The 19,593-nt window shown below is 41.8% G+C and overlaps 2 protein-coding genes across 13 annotated transcripts in view; both read right to left on the reverse strand.

Moving 5' to 3' along the window:
• The window catches only part of LOC120545613 (potassium/sodium hyperpolarization-activated cyclic nucleotide-gated channel 1), a 117,277-nt gene extending 114,049 nt beyond the window's left edge, over positions 1 to 3,228 (reverse strand). Inside the window, exon 1 of the mRNA XM_039780126.1 lies at positions 2,807 to 3,228. The gene's annotated coding sequence lies outside the window, so the exon portion shown is untranslated. The remainder of the gene's footprint in view (positions 1 to 2,806) is intronic.
• A 923-nt stretch (positions 3,229 to 4,151) lies between these two features.
• Positions 4,152 to 19,593, reverse strand: part of LOC120545183 (probable E3 ubiquitin-protein ligase HERC1) — a 46,431-nt gene continuing 30,989 nt past the window's right edge. For 10 of the 12 annotated variants that reach the window (XM_039779273.1, XM_039779276.1, XM_039779282.1 and 7 more), the window contains 31 exons: positions 18,320 to 18,485; positions 17,974 to 18,223; positions 16,510 to 16,738; positions 16,113 to 16,390; positions 15,003 to 15,130; positions 14,341 to 14,468; positions 13,908 to 14,135; positions 13,173 to 13,300; positions 12,827 to 13,026; positions 12,582 to 12,693; positions 12,257 to 12,388; positions 11,982 to 12,080; positions 11,525 to 11,698; positions 11,156 to 11,440; positions 10,980 to 11,045; positions 10,690 to 10,815; positions 10,452 to 10,590; positions 9,982 to 10,163; positions 9,706 to 9,861; positions 8,822 to 8,944; positions 8,533 to 8,635; positions 7,782 to 7,951; positions 7,545 to 7,683; positions 7,164 to 7,333; positions 6,800 to 6,969; positions 6,427 to 6,592; positions 6,245 to 6,321; positions 5,899 to 6,151; positions 5,472 to 5,624; positions 4,794 to 5,099; positions 4,152 to 4,693 (listed from right to left, as the gene is read on the reverse strand). In XM_039779273.1, the coding sequence (XP_039635207.1) occupies positions 4,508 to 4,693; positions 4,794 to 5,099; positions 5,472 to 5,624; positions 5,899 to 6,151; positions 6,245 to 6,321; positions 6,427 to 6,592; positions 6,800 to 6,969; positions 7,164 to 7,333; positions 7,545 to 7,683; positions 7,782 to 7,951; positions 8,533 to 8,635; positions 8,822 to 8,944; positions 9,706 to 9,861; positions 9,982 to 10,163; positions 10,452 to 10,590; positions 10,690 to 10,815; positions 10,980 to 11,045; positions 11,156 to 11,440; positions 11,525 to 11,698; positions 11,982 to 12,080; positions 12,257 to 12,388; positions 12,582 to 12,693; positions 12,827 to 13,026; positions 13,173 to 13,300; positions 13,908 to 14,135; positions 14,341 to 14,468; positions 15,003 to 15,130; positions 16,113 to 16,390; positions 16,510 to 16,738; positions 17,974 to 18,223; positions 18,320 to 18,485 (5,222 nt within the window). In that variant the 3' untranslated portion in view covers positions 4,152 to 4,507. The remainder of the gene's footprint in view (positions 4,694 to 4,793; positions 5,100 to 5,471; positions 5,625 to 5,898; positions 6,152 to 6,244; positions 6,322 to 6,426; positions 6,593 to 6,799; positions 6,970 to 7,163; positions 7,334 to 7,544; positions 7,684 to 7,781; positions 7,952 to 8,532; positions 8,636 to 8,821; positions 8,945 to 9,705; positions 9,862 to 9,981; positions 10,164 to 10,451; positions 10,591 to 10,689; positions 10,816 to 10,979; positions 11,046 to 11,155; positions 11,441 to 11,524; positions 11,699 to 11,981; positions 12,081 to 12,256; positions 12,389 to 12,581; positions 12,694 to 12,826; positions 13,027 to 13,172; positions 13,301 to 13,907; positions 14,136 to 14,340; positions 14,469 to 15,002; positions 15,131 to 16,112; positions 16,391 to 16,509; positions 16,739 to 17,973; positions 18,224 to 18,319; positions 18,486 to 19,593) is intronic. The other 2 variants (XM_039779271.1, XM_039779270.1) reach the window with 1 other exon arrangement.

Genomic DNA, 19,593 nt, shown 5'->3' on the forward strand with positions numbered 1-19,593 from the left:
TTTAGTTCAGTTGTACAAAATGTTTGAAAAGAAATCCCTGATATTTTTTCTGCCTTGGACTTTCTAAATTGTGTATACTTTTTAAGTTGATAGATGGAAGTTATATTTATACCGAGGGCTCTCATGATGAAGCCTCCCTCTCTCAGCTACAGGGCTGCTGACTGCAGGTTGAATTCTGCATTAGTGGCCAGACAGCACAAAGGGAAACAGATGGGTAATAAGGTCAAAGCAGACGTACCTCTCACTAGCACAGACAAATTGCAGACGCACCAGCTGCACGGACTCAGGACAACATTAGACTCAGGGGAATTGAATTAAGATCTATTTTGTAATAAGGGAAGTTGCTGTGTGTAAATAGAAATGTAACAAAGAAGGCCATGAAAACCCGTTTCCTCAACCAGCTTCTTTAATCTGAATACTGGTTTTCTATATAAACACACTAATTTCTACACTACACACACTAACAGATTTTCCTCAGAGAGGTGAAACATACTAGCTCCACCAGCAGGTCAAAGTTTTCACTTATTGAGTGATAACATCTACTTGATGGATTGGTACCAAATTGTGTACAGATATACATAGCTCCCAGCCAATACATTCTACTATTTTAACTAAACTAAAATGTGAAAAATGTTGCTGCCACACTTAAACATCTTAGCATCATCATCGTGCGTATGTTAGCATGCTGGCATTAGCATTTAGCTCAAAGCATAGTAGACTCTTGTTGTCAAGACAATGTTTTAGTACATAATGCAACATGTAACATTCCCTAGCATTTCCTGAACAAAAGAGCATTTTCTTCGAGAAATGTTTTTCCAATGCGTTTTTGTGTGGTACTTTTAAGTCATGTTAGGCACATAAACCCACACAGCAATACCTTTTCCGATTATTTTCGCTCACAAATTAGTGACTGCATCATCTTTATCCTGAGGTGCCCTAATTCACCTTGCATGGCAGCTGGGAGATCTCGCGAGAGATGGCAGCTGACGAGACCACGCGAGAATCGCGGGATCACATAATCATCTGACGCTTCAGATTACTAATTTTGGGCATTATAATAGGCCCGTTCGAGATAAACTGCGCCTTGGCTGTAAAGTGGACAAGAGCAGGCAGCAGCAGCCCAGGGCGGTGACAAAAATCCGCTGTCAAATCGGACAGTTTCCAGCTGATTCCAGCAGCCTTCAGGCTGAACAGAAAGTCACAGAAACACTCACATCCTTTTAGGTCCGATTTAATGAAATGTTATCAGACCCATCAGCTTGTACACAGTCTCCAGTTGTTTTTATTAGCTGTCAAAATGCTTTACATGCAATCGTTTTTTTATTTTAATTAAAGCAACACCAAAGCACTTTTCCTCTTCGGTCCCCCTACAGGTTGGAAGCAGAATTGTGCATTACCATTGTGATCCGCTACCCAATCTGGCAAACTTGCATAGTGTGGTTATAGCCGGTAGAGGGCCGCAAAGCAAATGCAGAAGTGCCGCTGAAATGATTTTGGAAACATTATTTTAAAAAGGTACAAAAGAATCTTTGGTGTTGCTTTAAGTTTTACACTGTAGATGATCCGTAATCTGAAGGGATTTAGTCTCTCTGACTTCTAAATGTAACTATCAGCCACCCGTCGTTTGTACAGAATAAGCCTTTAAATCAGACAAATAGCAATTAAAATCCCTCCAATTCAAAAAGAATAAAAAGTTTATATAAAACGTCAGTTGAGTCGATTCTGAACCAATCAGCTGTTAGATCAGCCGAGAGGCAGGCGTTTCCCAGCATACCCTGGGGCCGCCTGGGTCTTGCAGCCGGTGAAGAGCAACTGCGCTGCCTGCGTCTCAAATCCTGCGGCTGCCTTGATCTCATGAGGATCTATTTCAACCTCACTCAGACCGTCACAAAGGTTTTACCTTGAATGATGCAATCCTTTAACCCAGGGGTCTTCAACGTTTTTTAAGCCAAGGACCCCTTAACTGAAAGAGAGATTGAGCAGGGACCCCCTACTACATACAGTGTATTGTCTAAAATGAAGTTGCATATTAAACTAAAAATATTGTGTAGGGTGGCCTAAAGCCTTTATACATAGGCCTACCTTTTTTTGCATAGAATACTAAGCTATTACAGTAAAAAAGCCTAATAATAATAATAATACTAATAATAATAATAATAATAATTGTTGGCATTATTTTATAAATCATGTTTTAATGTTAAACATACACAGTGAATGTTTAGGATTAGCTGTATCTGTCATCTTAGTGACAACCTTACCTATAGGCCAGTAAGCAGTGGTGATTTATATTTGCTAATAATATGTTGGATTCATGTTAAGACTTTTTTTAATTTTCGAAAAGTCTTTCAAAAATTAACAATTACTTGGAGGCCCCCCTGCATTGACTCTGAGGAGAGTCCCAACTGATAACGTTAATTGATAAAACACTGACCATTTTTTCACAGCTTTAGTCAGTTTCCTTGTAAAGTGCCAACTATACTGCTAGGCCCACACTTCAGGGATCTGATAGTTACTTAATTTGTTTGCGCACTTTGTATTGACATCTGATGGACATATGGTTTTATTTCAACGTAAAATGAAGGAGCTATATTTGACCAACTATAGTAGGTCAAATATAGCTCAGGAACATATTTGCATGATATCAGACACTGATGTGGTGGGCAGATTCAAAGATCTATCGCGAGTTTAGGTGGGGCAACAACTACTGTTTGGACAGATGCAAAACAAGAAAATTACACACTTTTAAGTGATGCGATATTTACACGTCACACACAGTTTACAGGTAATAAGTCGACTTGGCACATACCTGTTATCATTGTCCCCATTTGTGTGTGCTGTCAGTTTGTGTAGCCATGTTAGCTCCGCCGAGCAACCCCAATTTAAACGAGTTTCCTGCTGCTTTCATGTTTCGTAATCCTCTCAGAAAGATCCTTAGCTAGTCTGTTCTTGACCAGGCAGGTCCAACCGCGTTATTATGGAACCCACGCAACCTCCGGCGAACACACACGGGAAGCTAACGTTAGCTGTTAGCCATTTAACCTCCTTTTTTTTAACCAGAGGTTTGGTTTATAACAGTATCCCGCGACTGGTGGGCACATAGATGGTTAATCTTAACTACTTTCTTCAAAAGGCAGACTTTCACATTGAATTCTGTAGAAGACAATCCACACACCGCCCCTGGTGACCACTATCTTCTCTACTAACATAACTTCTGACAACCACGAGCAAGTAGGCCTACTTGGCAAACAGCCAATCAGATGGCAGCGTGACAAAAGGCAATCGGCAAAAGAGTTAACCTGTGTTAGTTTTTTTTTTTTTTTTTTGCCCAGTGACCGAAGGGACAACACATTATATTTCCATTTACTTTGTTGAGAATTGCTCTCTAAACAAGGGTTAATACAGCAACTTAGTTCTTGTTTGTACAGCATTTTGGTCAGCTTAAACTGTGTTTAAATGTGTTCTAGAAATAAACTTTACTTACTTACTTTACAAGAAACAGGGTTTAGAGAGCAATTCTCAACAAAGTAAAGGGAAGTACATAATCCTTGTGTTGTCCTTCGGGTCACTGGGACCCGAAGGACCACACAAGGGTTAAGAGCCTCACAGCATTGCAAAGAATTTGTGCCATCCGCTTTCATTGCCGAAGGCTGAGCACGAATCGGCACGAATAGGCTATTGTTGTTTTCCCACACTTTGGGCACGTGACATTGCTAGCCACACGGCCTCGGCCATCATTTTAAAACTACTATATTCTTGAAATTGTAGAATAATGATGAATAACAGTAGCAATCGAGGATGTTTTATGTCATGCATTAATGCAGAATTATTATTTGTAATTACTTTGTCCCACAAAAAACCCACTTCTTTCTGCTGCCAGAAGGTGGGGCTGTATTCATAGCCTACTTATTAACACTTCCGTTTCACGTTTTTTTTTTAGCTGGTCTAAGCTCTATAGTATATAGCATAGATGGTCTATGCACAATATGCAGTTGGGTCCTGTATTGAAATTCCATCCACTGCAACAAAAGACAAGCAAGCTTTTGTATTCACTTACTTAATAGGATATTCACTTAATTCATAATCTGAATGTATGTACTTGTGGTATATATTTTCAGAAAAAAATGGATGCAGAGATTATACAATATCCAAAATCCTTATTTAAACACTCTTTTATTTTACAATAATAGTGCCTGTGTGGGACAGGTCATTAAATTATTACATATTTTCAAACAAACAGGCACATTAACTCCTTTATTGTGACTTATTTACCTATATTTTTTAAAAATCTTATTCTGTATCCCTGTAGTTTGGATTCAGAGTAAGCACTGCAATAATTACAACACCTTGCACATTTGGAAAACCAAAACTACACATATCTTTAAATCAACCAACATATAAACAGTACACTACCTTACAGGTTTGGCGAATACAAATCTGTGTTCAGTGCATAATGTGCATGGCATGGGAGAAGATACATTCATCACCAGGTTGACCACAGCTGGCCGCTTCAGTCCTCGGTGTCGGAGCTGTCTGCTGGGTCGGTGTTGTGGGTCAGCATGTAGTTGTCCATGTCGATGGAGGGGCAGTTGTGGATGGAGTAACGCAGACGCTCTGCGAGGATGGCCTGGCTCGTGTACGGGGGCAGGCGAAACAGGAAGAAGCAGGTCTGTGCAGTAGGAAGACCATTGACAGGCTGAAGGAAATGATAAGGGGGAAAAAAAAGTTTATTGTTTGTACTGTTAATATGTTTGTCTTTGTGAAAAGGCTTGGTAATTCATTAGTGATGACCTCACCCTATCAACCTTTATGATTTGGAACTTCTGCGTGATATCAGCTGGGTTGGAAGGCAACCTGGACCGGCCAGACACAAAACGTAGGAACAGCACTCGCTCCTCATTGGTGAACTCCTCCAAGCTCTGCCAAAACCAACCAATAAGCTGGTGGCTCTCGGTGATGTCACGGTAACGCACCAGCTTCTTCAGCATCTCAACAGAGACCTCTGGCAGGCCACAGACCAGCTGCTCCAGCTGCTGTGCTGTCAGCAGGGAGAGGAGGGGCACAGGGATGATGGTGGACATGCCCTCTCTGACTGCTGCCACCTGGACACAACAGAACGTCAGCTTTGATACTTCTGAAGACAAGATAAAGGGAACAACAACAGCACAACAAACAGTGTTGTCTGTACTGTCTAGTGAGCACTAATGGAACCTGTAAGGCAGACTGGGTGTTTAAAATGGATAAGTTTCAGATACAGTCGAGAGAAATCGACGCCAGTGTTTTTATTGTATACAAATATTGTCTATGTGGGTCAGGTCTGTTTGGTAAATTTAGTTGAAAAAAATTTATTTAAAGTGTATTTTTTTGTGTATCCTAAAGAAATGCACTGTAGCAGTTTGCATGTTTACAGGTTACATCCAAACAGGTCTGCGAAATACACCAAAATCATTCTCCAACAGTTCAACCCTTCAAACCTGTGAATCTATTTCATGCAGCCTGTAGTCCAGAGCTCTCTCCACATATTCAGTCCGGTTGGCAAAAGTCAGGGAGATGTTTTGACCTCCAGGAACTATAGGTACCAGCCTTCCATCTGCACTGTGGGCCATAAACGAGTCTAGTGGAATCATCTTCAGAGGGAGATACAGTATGACAGGAGTGAAAAAAAGGTTAGAAAAAGACATACTTTATCAATCCTCGAAGGGGAAATTACATTTTACACTCTGTTGTTACACACATTACACACAGGACTGAAATACACACACATGCCCAGGACCTATATATGCACTAATTGGAGAGATGTCACAGTGCATAGCATAGAAAAAGGAAGTGAGAGGTTGGAAAACAGAGAATGAAAAGGAAGTAGGTAAACTCTGCAATAACAAGATTAGCATAGCATATCACCACATGGAAGTTATCCTCTGTGATTCCACTGTTATCCAGGTGAAGGATGCCTTGGAGGGTGCGGTAGGTGAGCAGGTCCACCTCCTCTAAGTCAGGCCCTCCCAATGGCATCGAGCACAGCTGTTTCCACACCCAAGGAGCCAGGTGTAAGTCCAGAGGTTTCTTAGTGCGGATAGCCACAGCCATGAGGATGCCCAGGAAGCGAAACTGGACTATGTGATCTTCTGAGAGTGCTGCTGGGTTCAACAGGAACCTGTGAGGGCACAATTTTAGATGTTTTGTTATGCTTTAGGTAGGGGTACTGTTTCTGTCGGTGAATATCAAAAGATAACTACAACATGCGCACCTGTCAGTGTTACTGCCCACATCTGCAAAGCTGTTGGGAGTATGAATCAGAAGATCCACCACACCAGACTGCAGCTCCTGGTAAAAACACATTGTAGTTTGTCAATTTAAAAATAAAGAGAATAGTCCAGGCTGCATTTTTAGCTATCTCTGTAGAGCTTCTTTATGTGGTTTCCATCCTACCTGGCACATCTCAGTGATGGTGTCATCAAACACTCCTCCGGCATCGTCAGCTCCCTCTCCGACAAGCTTGACCTTCCAGGCTCGGGATGGAAGCCGCAGCTCCAGAGGATTCAGGGACACCACTTGCTTTGCGATCTGCACAAAGATGGGCTTGCTCGAACGCCCTCTGTGGGAGTGTAAGGGAGGGGACATCAATCAAAGTTTTGATGAACAAATACTATCAGATACTGTATAAAACAACCAAGATGCCAGACACAAGTCCTAAAATGGAAATAAGCCCTGCTGGCTGGTTCTTTTGGCCTGTTTTTCCACCAGCTGACCCCTGAAGAAATACAGATTATGCCAATTGACTGTATATCATGGTCATCCTTACCTTGTGGAAATTCGTTTTACAGTGATCTGTGGCCCATATGTTTTGCCCTGGGTCATTGTTCTGCCAATGGAGCGTACTAGAGGCAGAGTGTTGACCTTGGGTGATAGAAGACCTCTGAGATCACCCCGGAGGATGGCTGTCGTCCCTGAACTATAGCGTGATGTGGACACCTGGATAGAGTGCAGGACAGGAAATAAAATAGGACGAAGTAAATGAGGCATCACGATGAAAAAATTACAGTGAGGCACAGAGAGAACTAACAAGCGACAGGTGCATTATTATTAGCAGGAATTCAAATGTTGTTTTCCTAACATTTCGTTCTCTTAACATATCAAAAAGGGAAGAAAATGGGATCAAAGTTTACCGGATTCTTGGCATCCAGGTTGAGCAGCCTCCAGGACTTGTACATGAGATCAGAAAAGTGGTAGAGTACCCTGAGACGCATGCTGAGGACATCGGGGCTGCAGTCTTTCAGAGTGTTGTACTGGGGAGGAACAGACTGGGGAAGGCCTAGCTGGAAACTTCCACAGCCACCTGGAGATAAAGATGAGAAATGGGAGTCCCAAGTGTACACTCTTGTATGGATCAGAGGTACAAAGAGTATTTGCGTGTGTACATGTACCGTAGGTCGCTGTGTGTGTGTCTGTGTGTCTGTGTGTGTGTGTGTGTGTGTGTGTGTGTGTGTGTGTGTGTGTGTGTGTGTGTGTGTGTGTGTGTGTGTGTGTGTGTGTGTGTGTGTGTATACCTGAGTTTTTCATCGAGGTAGAGGGGGTGGTCCAAGCTGAACTGTGGCAGCGGCCTGCAGAAATCTGTCTGATGTTTTTCCCCTGGAGGGCTGTTATGAGCGTGGGCTCCTTCACTGGGTTGGAGTGTCCAAGGCCAAGCTGGAACACATATGACAACAATAGTGTTTCTGATGTCAAATAAAAGCAAACTTCAGATTGTCAAAGTGTATCATTTTGTTCTAGAGGAAGTTGTTTACCTGTCCCTCGCTGTTGCAGCCCCAGGCGTAAACATCTCCAGTGGAAGACAGGGCGAGCACATGTTCACAGCCCACGGCAATGTCTTCTATAAACAGCCCCTCCAGTGACGGTACCACCTGGGGGCAGGATTTATTCTTCAGCATTGAGTCCGGCAGGCCGATCAGACGCTCTGAGTGATGAACAGGAGGAATTAACACATCGGCATATTTAAACGAAGAAAATTGTATATTATTTCTGCATGCAGCTTTCCTTGTGCCAAGTAAGTTGGCTAATTGATTTAGAAAGATTTTGAGGAGAACATTCCCTCTGTGTCAACAGCATCAACACTTTTTTTGTGAGGTAACTAGCATACAGTTCAGAAATGTTGCACATCATGACACACAATAGTCATTGTCCAAAAGACCCAGAAAACAAATGTTAAATGTTTTTAATTACTTAAATATCCAATGTGTCAGATTTGAAAATGTGGGGCTCAGGTCTAAGTCATAGCATCAAGAAAAGACACTGTGGCAGACAGCAATACAATAAGTACAAGCAATGTTACACTTTTTAGATGTAAATACAAATCTTTGTGTGTTTGTGTTTGTTGAAGGGTCAATTTAAGAATTTCTAATCAAATAATTTACACTTAAAAAAGTTGGTGCGTAGTTATTATGACATAATTAAGAAAGATTGTCGGTGTTTCAAAAACCAAATGGATACACACAGTACAATAACATCTGTAGAATCCACTTTCACAATAAAACGTACCTTGTCCAAATGTGTAAACATGTCCATCAGAGGCCAACGCCACAGAGAACTGAGTTCCACAACTGACCTTCTTAATTCCCTTGTTGCAAAGCTGCTCTACTTTCTGAAAATAGCAACAACAAACATACTATTTCATCTATACTATCTAAAAGCACTCAATTAAAATAAAATAAAATAAGTGAATAAAGCAATGGATACAAAAGAATAATAAGCATTACTGGTATTCACCATAACCAGGTACATAACATAAATGAATGTGTGTAAAAGGCCTTTGTCACTGTTAATTTACCTGAGGGTAGTATTTTGCTGTAGAGGAACCTGTTCCCAATTTTCCATAATCCCCATCTCCAAATGCCCACACAACCATGCCATCGAGAGATAGCACTAGTGTGTGGTTCAGACCACAGGACACCTGAAAAAGGTAACCAAGTTAGCTTTGTTGAGTTATATCTTAATTAGTGCTGTCAAACGATTAAAATATTTAATCGCGATTAATCACATTAATGTCATAGTTAACTTGCAATTAATCGCACATTTTTATCTATTCTAAATGTCCCTTGATTTCTTTTTGTCCCATTATTTTTTTCTCATTTTAATGCTCTTATCAACATGGAAAAGTGGATCGGCTTGCTTTGTGCTTTTGTTGCCTGGCTTTGACGAGGGGGTGGAGAATTCGCATCAGCTGTGTGCTTGGCCATCAAGTGGTATTTCAGACTGGACGTGCTGCGATCATAGCTCAGTTTACAACAACAAAACACACACAGATCACTTTGGTCTTGTCAATGGAACCAGTTGGCAACTTTTTAAAAGTAAACTTTCCATTCAGAATCTTATTGGCATCCACTCAAAACGTAACGTTAGCCTACTACTCTTTGGCCAGCTCGCAAGCCCAAACAAGTGTGTGCGGTGTGCCTGTTGTTTTGTTTCCGGTCTAGCTAGATCCGGTGTGGTGTTGTAGTTTTTCTAACGTTACTAGTTGTTGCAACAGCATGTGAAAAAAACTACAAAGTTTGCTAGGCCAAAAAGAACGTTGACGCCATTAAAATGGGTTTGCTTTAATGCCGTTAATAACGCTTTAACTGACAGCACTAATCTTAATCATTTTTCTTATTTCACTGGTGAGACTATATAACCGTCTGAATTTAATTAAAACAAACAGTCCATTTTTCTTACCTGTCCCACATGATACCCCTCTAGAGCAGCCACCCTTTCAGGCACCATCTTGTTGGATGTTGACCTTTGACCCAGACGACCAGATTCCCCACTGCCGAAGGTGAACAGTTTCCCATCTGCTGTTACCACAGCTGAGTGTCGGAAACCACAAGCAAGCTGGGAAGAGAAGGAAAAGCCACATCAAAGTTTCAAAAACAAAGAGTTAAAGTGATTTGTCGATGTCAAACTTTTTTCCTATACCATACTCTTAAGAGTTCAAAGCAGGTTTATCTCTACCTGAATGATGTCTTCTCCTTGGAAGGCCTCTATCTGTTTGGGTCTCCTTTGCCTTTCACTGTTGCCGTGGCCCAGTTTTCCGAAATCTCCATCTCCCCAACTGAACACCTCCCCAGTCTCAGTCAGGGCCATGGAGTGTCCATCGGATCCACAGGACGTCACCAGCTGAGTCACCACATATCCTGCCCACAGACGAGAAAGTCAATAAAGCTCAACTTATAAAACTAAGAATACAGAGACAAATTAATCAACAATAAGGCTGAAGTAGAAACTTCAAAAACTTGAAACGTTGCTTTTGTATTAAATATGGGAGTTTAAAGCAGTGATGCAGACATTACATTTTTTTCACTGAAGTAGAAACTACCACATCAAATAGCAATATTGCAATGGAAATGTGTTTTTTTTCCCCCTGCTCTGACGAAAATTCATCACAATATGCAAAAGCTCTGGTCCCTGGATGAATACTGTACCTTGAAAAGCAGAGATGATAGTGGGGACATAGAGATCATCAGAATTCCCCTGGCCCAGTCTGCCATATTGTCCTTCCCCTACAGCCAGTACTGTCCCATTGGACTGAACCAGGAAGGAACAGTTCTGTCCACACACAACCTGAATGACAATGAATACACCCACAAAGGGAGAGAAAAGTTAGAAAACAGTAGCAATCAAACCTGAGGCAAAGTCAAAGGGCTGAGGCAAAGTTACTACCTGTTGCGTCTGTAAAAGAGAGGGTGCAAGAGTAGGCATCATGAGGTTGGTTCCCATTCCTGCCAACTGTCCGTAACGTCCGTTCCCCCACAAGTACACCTCACTCTTTCCCCCTAGTTGCCAGTCCTATGAAACCCAGCAGGTGAAATAGAAATTACAACCTATTATAACTCTCCAGCTAAAGGAAAATACTATCTAATTGTGCAGACAGACAGTAAATTAAAGAGAAATGCAATTTAAAGAATTCATATTTATCGTGTGTTCTGTTTCAAGATGGCTAAGCTGTGTACCTCTGGTCTGGTGGTGGCCCATGACATCAGCTGTTCATCCATCCTGAAGCTCCACTTACTATTGTCCTAGAAGACAGAGAAGCCTCTCAATAGATGCATACATTGTGTATATTGCAGTCAATTCAGATTCCTGGAACATATGCAACAACAGCACAAAGACTATTGTCACCACTCACTAGTGCCTTGGTGATTTCAGTGACTTCCACCTCCTGAAACTCTGAAAGATTGAAGGATTCTGGGAAGGCAGTACCACTGGAAATAGCCTCAGCGCTCCGGACAGTAGTGGCATAAGTGGCGAGCCAGCTCCACTCTGACGGGCAGGAGTGGGCATCAGGACTGACATGGTGTGGAGGGCGTGGGTAACGGCACAGGTGTTTCTCTAAGGACAACCCAACAGTCAAGGAGGCCAGGCTCTGCAGGAAGGCACTGTGGACTAGCTGGTCACCGGCTGCCACATGGGTCTGCACGAAGAGACAAAATTCAAAACCACATCTCAGCTGAGGAACAACACAAAAACAAATTTAAAACTTAGTATCAGTAATGACCCGCTCATAGCTGTACTGCTCCTGCAACAGTATGGGCAGCCTCTCCAGGAAGACAGCCAAACAAGGTGCCCGATTTAGACCCAGGATGTTCTGGCTTCTGAGGACCATACGACAGGAAGCTAGCACATGATTTTGACTGATCCAGTCAGGGGTGCAGCAGATCAACAAAACATCCTGGAAAAGAAACAATGACTGTAAAGTGACATTTGCAAAAATGTGGGCACTTTTTTTTTTAAATTGGCTATTCAATAGTAATAGCTGGTAAGTAATATAGAACTTAACATTAGTATAGAATAGTATGAAGAAAAGCACTGTGATATTCTTGCTCAACATTTTGGGAAATAAGCTTTCTTGTCAAAAGTTAGATGAGAAGATTGATACCACTCTCATGTCTGTATGCTGTATATGAAGTTAAAGCCAGGTGACAGTTAGAAAAGTTATAAGTGATCCAAAATACCTTTGACCTCCCAAAGCAGGCGGCTACACCCAAGTTTGGTATCCAGGTAGTACTGACGACCGAACCCAAACCTGTAACAGTCTGCAAAACTGAACCATCCTGTAAGATGCACAGAGAAGAAGGAGGATTAAGACTCTGAAATGAGACCCCTGACAGATGTTAGAGTTATTCACAATTATAGTTAAATCTTTTGGCAATTTGATAAAGTTGATTGTTAAGTAAGGGCTCTTTGCACTGACTTCAGGTCAAGCAATTGGTGAATGCTGTTTTCTGACCTGTAAGGACCAGATGTTGAGCAGCCCTCCTATCCCTCCAGAGACCAGAGCCAATCCACTGGAGCAAAATGACAGGGACTTCACTGCTGTTATGTGGCCATGAAGTACAAACACACACTTTGCATGCTCTTGCTGTAAAAAGAAACAGAGCTGAATGATTACATGAGCAAAATCAGAGACGATTGTCGCAAACACCAAATAAAATAAAATGAAAATAACATTTTAATAACATAACATCCTGATAAGGTTTTATCATACCAACATTTAAAGTTATTAGTAGAACCGTGGCTGCAAAAAGGAGCTCCAACAGCAGATCCAAACTGACCTTGACATCAGTGCTTTTATCCTGGCCCTGGGAGTTCAATATGTTGGGCAAAGACACAAAAGTACCCCCCTGTGGCAGTGTCCAGACATGCACAGAGCCATTCTGACAACCTCTATAGAAACATGGAGAGAATTTATTGAGAATCTACAACATATTTAGGTAAACATATGACATAGATTTTCTCTGACTTTTTCCATTTCTTTGTACTGTATCATTGTAGAGAGAAAGAAAAATTAATTACTCACACAGCCACCATGAGCCTGGGATCTGGTGCTCTGCCAGCAAGTGGGCACCATTCAGCGATGTTCACGGTGCTGGTGTGAATGAGGGAGTGTAGGGTCACCCAGGTGGCCCCAGAGCGTCCCAGTATCTTCACTACCTCTGACCTACCCAAACAGAGCAGTAAGTGTCCTGTGGGGTCCCATTTTAGAGAACTCACACTATCCTGTAGAGTAAAGAAAGGGAGAGTGGAGTGGTCAATATGAGAAGAGTGGAAAATGATTAAATGTACATTTTATTTTTTTATTTTATGAAGTACATCCAATTGTTTGTCTTTTTGGTTGTGCTCTGGAGTGCATTTTGCAAACAAACCTGGAAGACAGACAGCACTACAGGCTGCTCATTCTCACAGATCTCAGTTGAGGCTAAAAGGATCTTTCCATTGGAGTAGCCCACTGCGAAAGGCTTGTCCTCACTGTGCCAGGCAACACACTGGGGAGCTAGAAGAAATCAGAGGAAAAGATCAATCTCTTTAATGAATAGTCTGACAGTTTGAAAAATACACTCGTTAGCCTGGCATAGCAAACTGAAAAGAGACAGACTGAAAGTAGAGGAAAACAGCTAACCTGACACTATCCAAACCTAAAAAAAAAAAACTACAGGAAGTCACTGCATCCAGCCAAGAAATAGTTCCAGCATGTAATTCCCTGTAAATCTAGAATGTGTTGTTTTTACATTTCTGTTAGTGTACATTTGTACATATTAAACAAACAAAATATCATGTGTTAAAATTAGAATGTTTTAGACGTGCTGGTAGGTGTATTTTTAACCTTTGCTTACAGACTGTATGCTAAGCTAAGCTAATTATCTGCAGACTGTACTGCAGCTTTATATTTACCTTATAGACATGAGAGTGATATCAGTCTTTTTATTTTATTCTTAAGATGCAATGGTTTAATGAAGAGAAATATCTTAGTGTGTGTGTGTGTGTGTGTGTGTGTGTGTGTGTGTGTGTGTGTGTGTGTGTGTGTGTGTGTGTGTGTGTGTGTGTGTGTGTGTGTGTGTGTGTGTGTGTGTGTGTGTGTGTGTGCATAGCAGTCCCCTTACCCTCTTTTCTGTGGCAGTGGGTGAGTTCGGTGCTCTTTACATTCAGGTCTATCTGCTGCATCATGACCTGCAGCCAGCAGAGGGAGCCATCCAGCCGTCCTACCAACAGGCTCTCAGCAGGTCTGTTCTTACAGGCCGCTGGCTGGTCAAGAGCCCACAAGCTGAAGGTCTGAGCCCAGCAGAGGGCTGTGACCCGAGACAACTGAGCCTCAACGTGACAGTGAGATCCTATAATGTAACAGAACATTTCAAATTGTAGAAACTGTTCTCATTATTACAATTAATAGGATTGAATTTAATTAGAAATATTACAAGTGAGTTAGTGAGTTGTTATGCAGCAATAATGTAAAACTGAAAAGTTTCATTACAAACGTGAGGTCAAGCAGGGTCCTGCCATGATAGTAGATGGATAGTAAAAAAAAGCCAGACATACCCCTGATGTTCATGATGTTGATGTGTTTGTTCTCTGGAGCGGCCAAAAAGTTTCCCCCTGTACTCCAGTAAACAGGAGACATGTGATGACATCTAGCAGCCCTCTCACTGCTTGATCTGTCTGTCTTACTGGAGAGAGAGAGAGTCAGAGAAAGGAAAGGTTTACAACTATAAGTAATCTCAGTTCTTTGATAGAATTGCAACCCCCTCTGTTAGATCTTCAGAAATGTCTAGGTTTGTTGTTTCATCTACAAGACTCAAGAAACTTGCCATTAACTTTTGAAAATATGCTTTAGGCTAAAATGATATGAGACTTGCTAAATTACATATTCTCAGACTTAACCTATGGATAAAATTAACACAGTTGACAGTTAGTCACTAACCTTACCTTATTCCCATTATAGCTAATTGTCAGATAATCTATCAAGGTCTAAGCTTACTTTTTTAAAACAGTTATTACAAGCTACAGCACAGCAAGCGTGATGGCCAAAAAATTTAACAAAAATATCAAGTTCAAGAACCCAACACATAAATGTCAGTCCATTTTATTTAAAAGTGACCTTCAATTCAGTCAATATAAATACGAATGGATATTCTTTTAAAATTAGCATGAAACTGAAAACCCTCACTGGACAAAACACTACGTAAACAAGCAGACAAAACCTGGTAATGCAGGAGAAGGTGGTCTGTAACTCCACAGTGTTCTGGCCGACGCTCCACAGTTGCACCACCTTGTCCTGAGAGCATGTAGCCAACAAACTCTGGTCGTTGTTCCAGGAACAGCTGGTCACCTGAACAGAACGGAAATAATGGAAAGCTTCCTTTAACTTGTAAGTTGTGAAATACCAGACCGTGGTCCTGCTGCACGCCCTGCTACACCCTGCTACGCTCTGCGGTGCCCTGCTGTGTCCTGCTGCGTCCTGCTGCGTCCTTAGGTCCAGCCATGCTCTCCTGTGCCACGCTACATACTGTAACGCCCTGCAGTGCCCTGTTATGACATGAACTACTACGACTACCATTTTTAGTCACTGTTCCATTATCTTTAATGTGACTACTATTGCCACTGTTCATCACATCCCCAACCGGCACCGTAAGACACCGCCTACCAAGAGCCTGGGTCTGCCGAGGTTTCTTCCTCGCCACTGTTGCACTAAATGCTTGCTCTTGGGGGAATTACTAGAATTGTTGGGGCTTTGTAAATTATAGAGTGTGGTCTAGACCTACTCTATCTGTAAAGTGTCTCGAGATAACTCTTGTTATAATTTGATACTATAAATAAAATTTTATTGAATTGAACCTGCCCCCGCTAAAACTGAAATGTGCCAGTGGCCAAGTTCTTCCTAGGTCCAAGGAGACTTGAATATTCACACCCCTCTGTGTCTCACATATTGTTTTTAAAAGGCTACCACTAAATAATCCCAGTCTTGGTGGATGTTTTACAGGCATTAATTCTCTGCACTGTAACGATTAGAGCTGTGATTAAAATTCTTCATATTATCAAGCTAAAGTGCAAAGATCGCTGTTTTGGAGTAAAAATAAGCATACACATTGTTTATGTGGATAATGAATGGGCCTGGCTTTAAGAAATCTGAATTTCTAAGCGGAACTTTTTTCTGAAAAACGTGCCAAAAAAACATCCCATCCTGTTGTGAGAACAGGGGAAACACTGTTTGGTCAGTAAGGTTGCAGCAAAAAAAAAGGGTAAACAAAAACGAGACATATCCTGTTTTAAAAAAACATGTTTTAATGCAGATTACATTGTGAGTCCCTCACCTTGTTGTAATGTCCTTCCAGCCTCTTGAGAGGACTTTTGCGCAAGTCGCCAGCCAGGTCACTGTATGTTTGAGGCCTATTAGGACTGTCCCTTCCTGTGGCAGCCAAAGCCTGCACCAGCTGCTGTGCTGCCCAGCGGCGGTGTTTACTGGTCAGCCTGGCAGACAGGACACATGCTGCCAACGCATTAGCCAGCTCCAGAGGGCCCACTCTGGCACTCAGGTGGGGTAAAGGGGAAGGAGGCAAGGACGAAGAAGACACCCCTTGGTTTCCTGTATCTAGGTCACATATGCAGAGGAGAGAGCTACGATGAATAACAAAATCACAAGGTTTTAAACATTGTAATAAATAATTATACATACCAATACAACTACTTAAATGAACTACTTCCTCTCACCATTAGCCTCATGTTCTGCCTTATCTGGGCTGTAGCAGTGAACACCCTTTTCAGTGAGCAGGGACACCAGATTTTGTGTGACCAAGAATGTAGGGGGCGTCTGCTCATTGTAGTCCTTCTGTTGCTGGCCTGCCTGGGCTGCAGCTGTTAGACTGGAGTTCAGACAATCTCTCTGCTGCGGGTCACTGATGGCCCCAATGTTCACCCCTGTAGCTGCTGCCATCAGATCCTACAGCCAGTAATATTAAAAAGATATTTCCATCCATTTGCTAACAGTTACATGTCTTCAAAATTCAATAATCCAGGATGAGCCCAGATAATTACATGTTGAAATGTGTCATAATTTCATTATTTATTATTAGTAGGGCGGATCAACAAACCAAATTTATGAATTACTAAGACTGTCTATTACCAACCTAAAGTTACTCTCATTGAATTTTCAACCAAACAATAGTCCAGTCCAGCAATCCACAGTATTAAACTGAACACTATAAATAATTCAGACAATTATATAAAAGTAAGCCAGCAAAAAAAAGAAACTGTAATTTACTGAATTTTATTTATTGTTATGAAAGACAAATTTAACACTTTGTGATATAGAACTGATGTAGTGATATTGTTATTACCTCTGTCAAGGAGGATATGTTTTCGGTTTGGATGGTCGGTTTGTTTGTCTGTCTGTCTGTCTGTCTGTCTGTCTGTCTGTCTGTCTGTCTGTCTGTCTGTCTATCAGCTAGCCTCGTGAGACCATCCTGATCTCGCGAGCTCCAGTTTTCTACTTGCAGATCAGTCTGGCATCTTGAGATAGAGAAAATTTGGAGCCGTTCGCCAAACGACCGACCAATCAGTGTTGGTTTTGAGGCGGGTTTAGGTGTGATGCAACGAGAAGCGACGGTTCAGTCTAAACAACATGGCAGCTTCCACGGATGAGCTGAGCATAGCTATCGCGCAAGTTTTATCCAAATTAGAAAGTATTCCTTCATTGAAAGAAGAGAAAAAAACTGCACTGGAGGCTTTTCTCGGAGGAAAAGATGTTTTTGCTCTTCTCCCGACTGGTTTCGGCAAGAGTTTGATCTGATTGGTTGATTTGGCCCGTCTATCACCAACATAGGTGGTGATAGACAGATGGTTTATCCAATCAGCTAACCAGTATTTTCGCCCCTTCCCAAAAGTTCTCCATTGGAAAGTTCCCAGATGGATATGCCAAGCAAATTTGAAGCAATCCATCTGGCGGAGTCAGCTTATCTATCAGCAGGATTATAGAAAAACTATTGGACCAATTTTCTCATGAAACTTAGCTGCACTTCACTTTTGTTAACACTGCGAGATAAGGCATACCTTGGCGGAGGTCTGCGCTCTCCAAGTGCCCTTCTAGTTGTGATGTATATTTTAGATCATATCTCCTGGCCCTATAATTACCATATACAGTATTTATAATTAGTGGATTAACTGAAGAAAACTGACCTGAGTGCATATTTCCACTAGCTGCCTATAAGCAGTAGGGCTGTGGGACACCACACTGCCGATGGCTGAGGTAAGAAAGTTGAGGCAGGTGGAGTTGTTGCGCTCTTTTGCCAGCCCCTTCACACCTGACTGTCTGTCCACGCAGGCGTGAGCCCTGCCTCCTGCTGCTAGAGTCATTAAACGAACCAGGATACGGATATCTGCCAGACCCAAGGACTCTAGTCCGTTAGAGTGGCTGCACACTGATGCACTGGAGAGGAAGATAAAAGAAGACTCTTAATGAAAACCCATTGAATTGGTGAAAAAAATGTATATCATAAAGGCTATATATTCTGGTCAAACGTACCTGGAGGCAGTCTGAGACAGTGCTCTCATCACCATGCTGTAAGCTAGCAGGATCTGGGCTGTGGAGGTGACTCTTCTTAAAGCTTTTAGTCTATCATGAGAATCCCTCAGTGATACTGCCTGCTGTCCGAGGCTCAGAGAGGTCTTCTGTTCAACAAGGGAATTCCCTAGTGAGGGAAAACACATTTAAAAAGGCATTCTATTATGGTAAATCATTATGGACAAATCCCTGATGCATCTTGCTAAACTCACATTTTTACACATCTTGTGTGGGCAGGCAAAAAAGTCAAAATACTGGATCGACTGGGACAACTGGGAGTACTTTATCTCTGCTTCAGATGCCCAGCTATGATAAATGAGTAACTTTTTTGCAGTACGTTTGACTGTAGTTGGATTCTCCTCCTGCCAACAAGTACAGTGGGAATGTGGGTGTGTGTTTCAAGTGGGCTGAATCTTTTATCAGAGATAAAGTTACAAAAAACATTCACTGCAACATGAACAAGAGGTCAACGGTTAGCTAAGGAGTAATTGCTCCGTATATGGCCAGGTGGTATGGTATATTTTTTTGTATGCATTTATTTCTTGTCAAACAAACTTTTGTTTTATAGATATTATTAGACAATTATTTTGCGACCTTAACTGAAGCTGCACATTCACGATACCTTAATAAAAGAAGGCTGACTGGTCTGACGTCATGCCCCTTAAGTCTTCCCCCGTCCAAGTGGATCAATGACCCAGAGTGGCTGGTTATTTCTTAACCCGGACATCGATACATATTTGATTACATCACCAGGTATCTTTTAGGATAAGTGTAAATAACCAACCTTTTAACAGCCAACTGTTTTATCAAGGCTAAGATGAGATTTAATTGGAGCCAACAGCTTGTACCAGACTGTACTGTAGCAGCCTCCCACTCAAGCTAACGGTAGCAATTCATAGTAACAGTTGCCACCAGCCTTATTTAGCAATTTACCACACCTACAGTTAATATTCATGTATCTTTAGTGCCTCTTATCTGATATGGATTCTTCAGTTTTTTTTGTTTCACAACCTGCTACATAACAGCGTTTCAGCATTTTCCCTCTTTCCCCCAAAACAGGGTGCGACCTTGGCAAATGGCTCTTGATGACGCAATGCCGGTCTGGTCTATTGTCAGCCCCTGCGCTGCGATTTAAACAGGATAATGTACGTCCGTTTACTAATGAACAGCTTTGCATGGAACTGGGTTTTTTTTTTTCTTTCTTTTTTTTTCCATACTCCACCCGTATATATCAT

The sequence above is a fragment of the Perca fluviatilis genome, chromosome 17 (assembly GCF_010015445.1).
Source record: "Perca fluviatilis chromosome 17, GENO_Pfluv_1.0, whole genome shotgun sequence".
NCBI classification, from domain to species: Eukaryota; Metazoa; Chordata; class Actinopteri; order Perciformes; family Percidae; genus Perca; species Perca fluviatilis.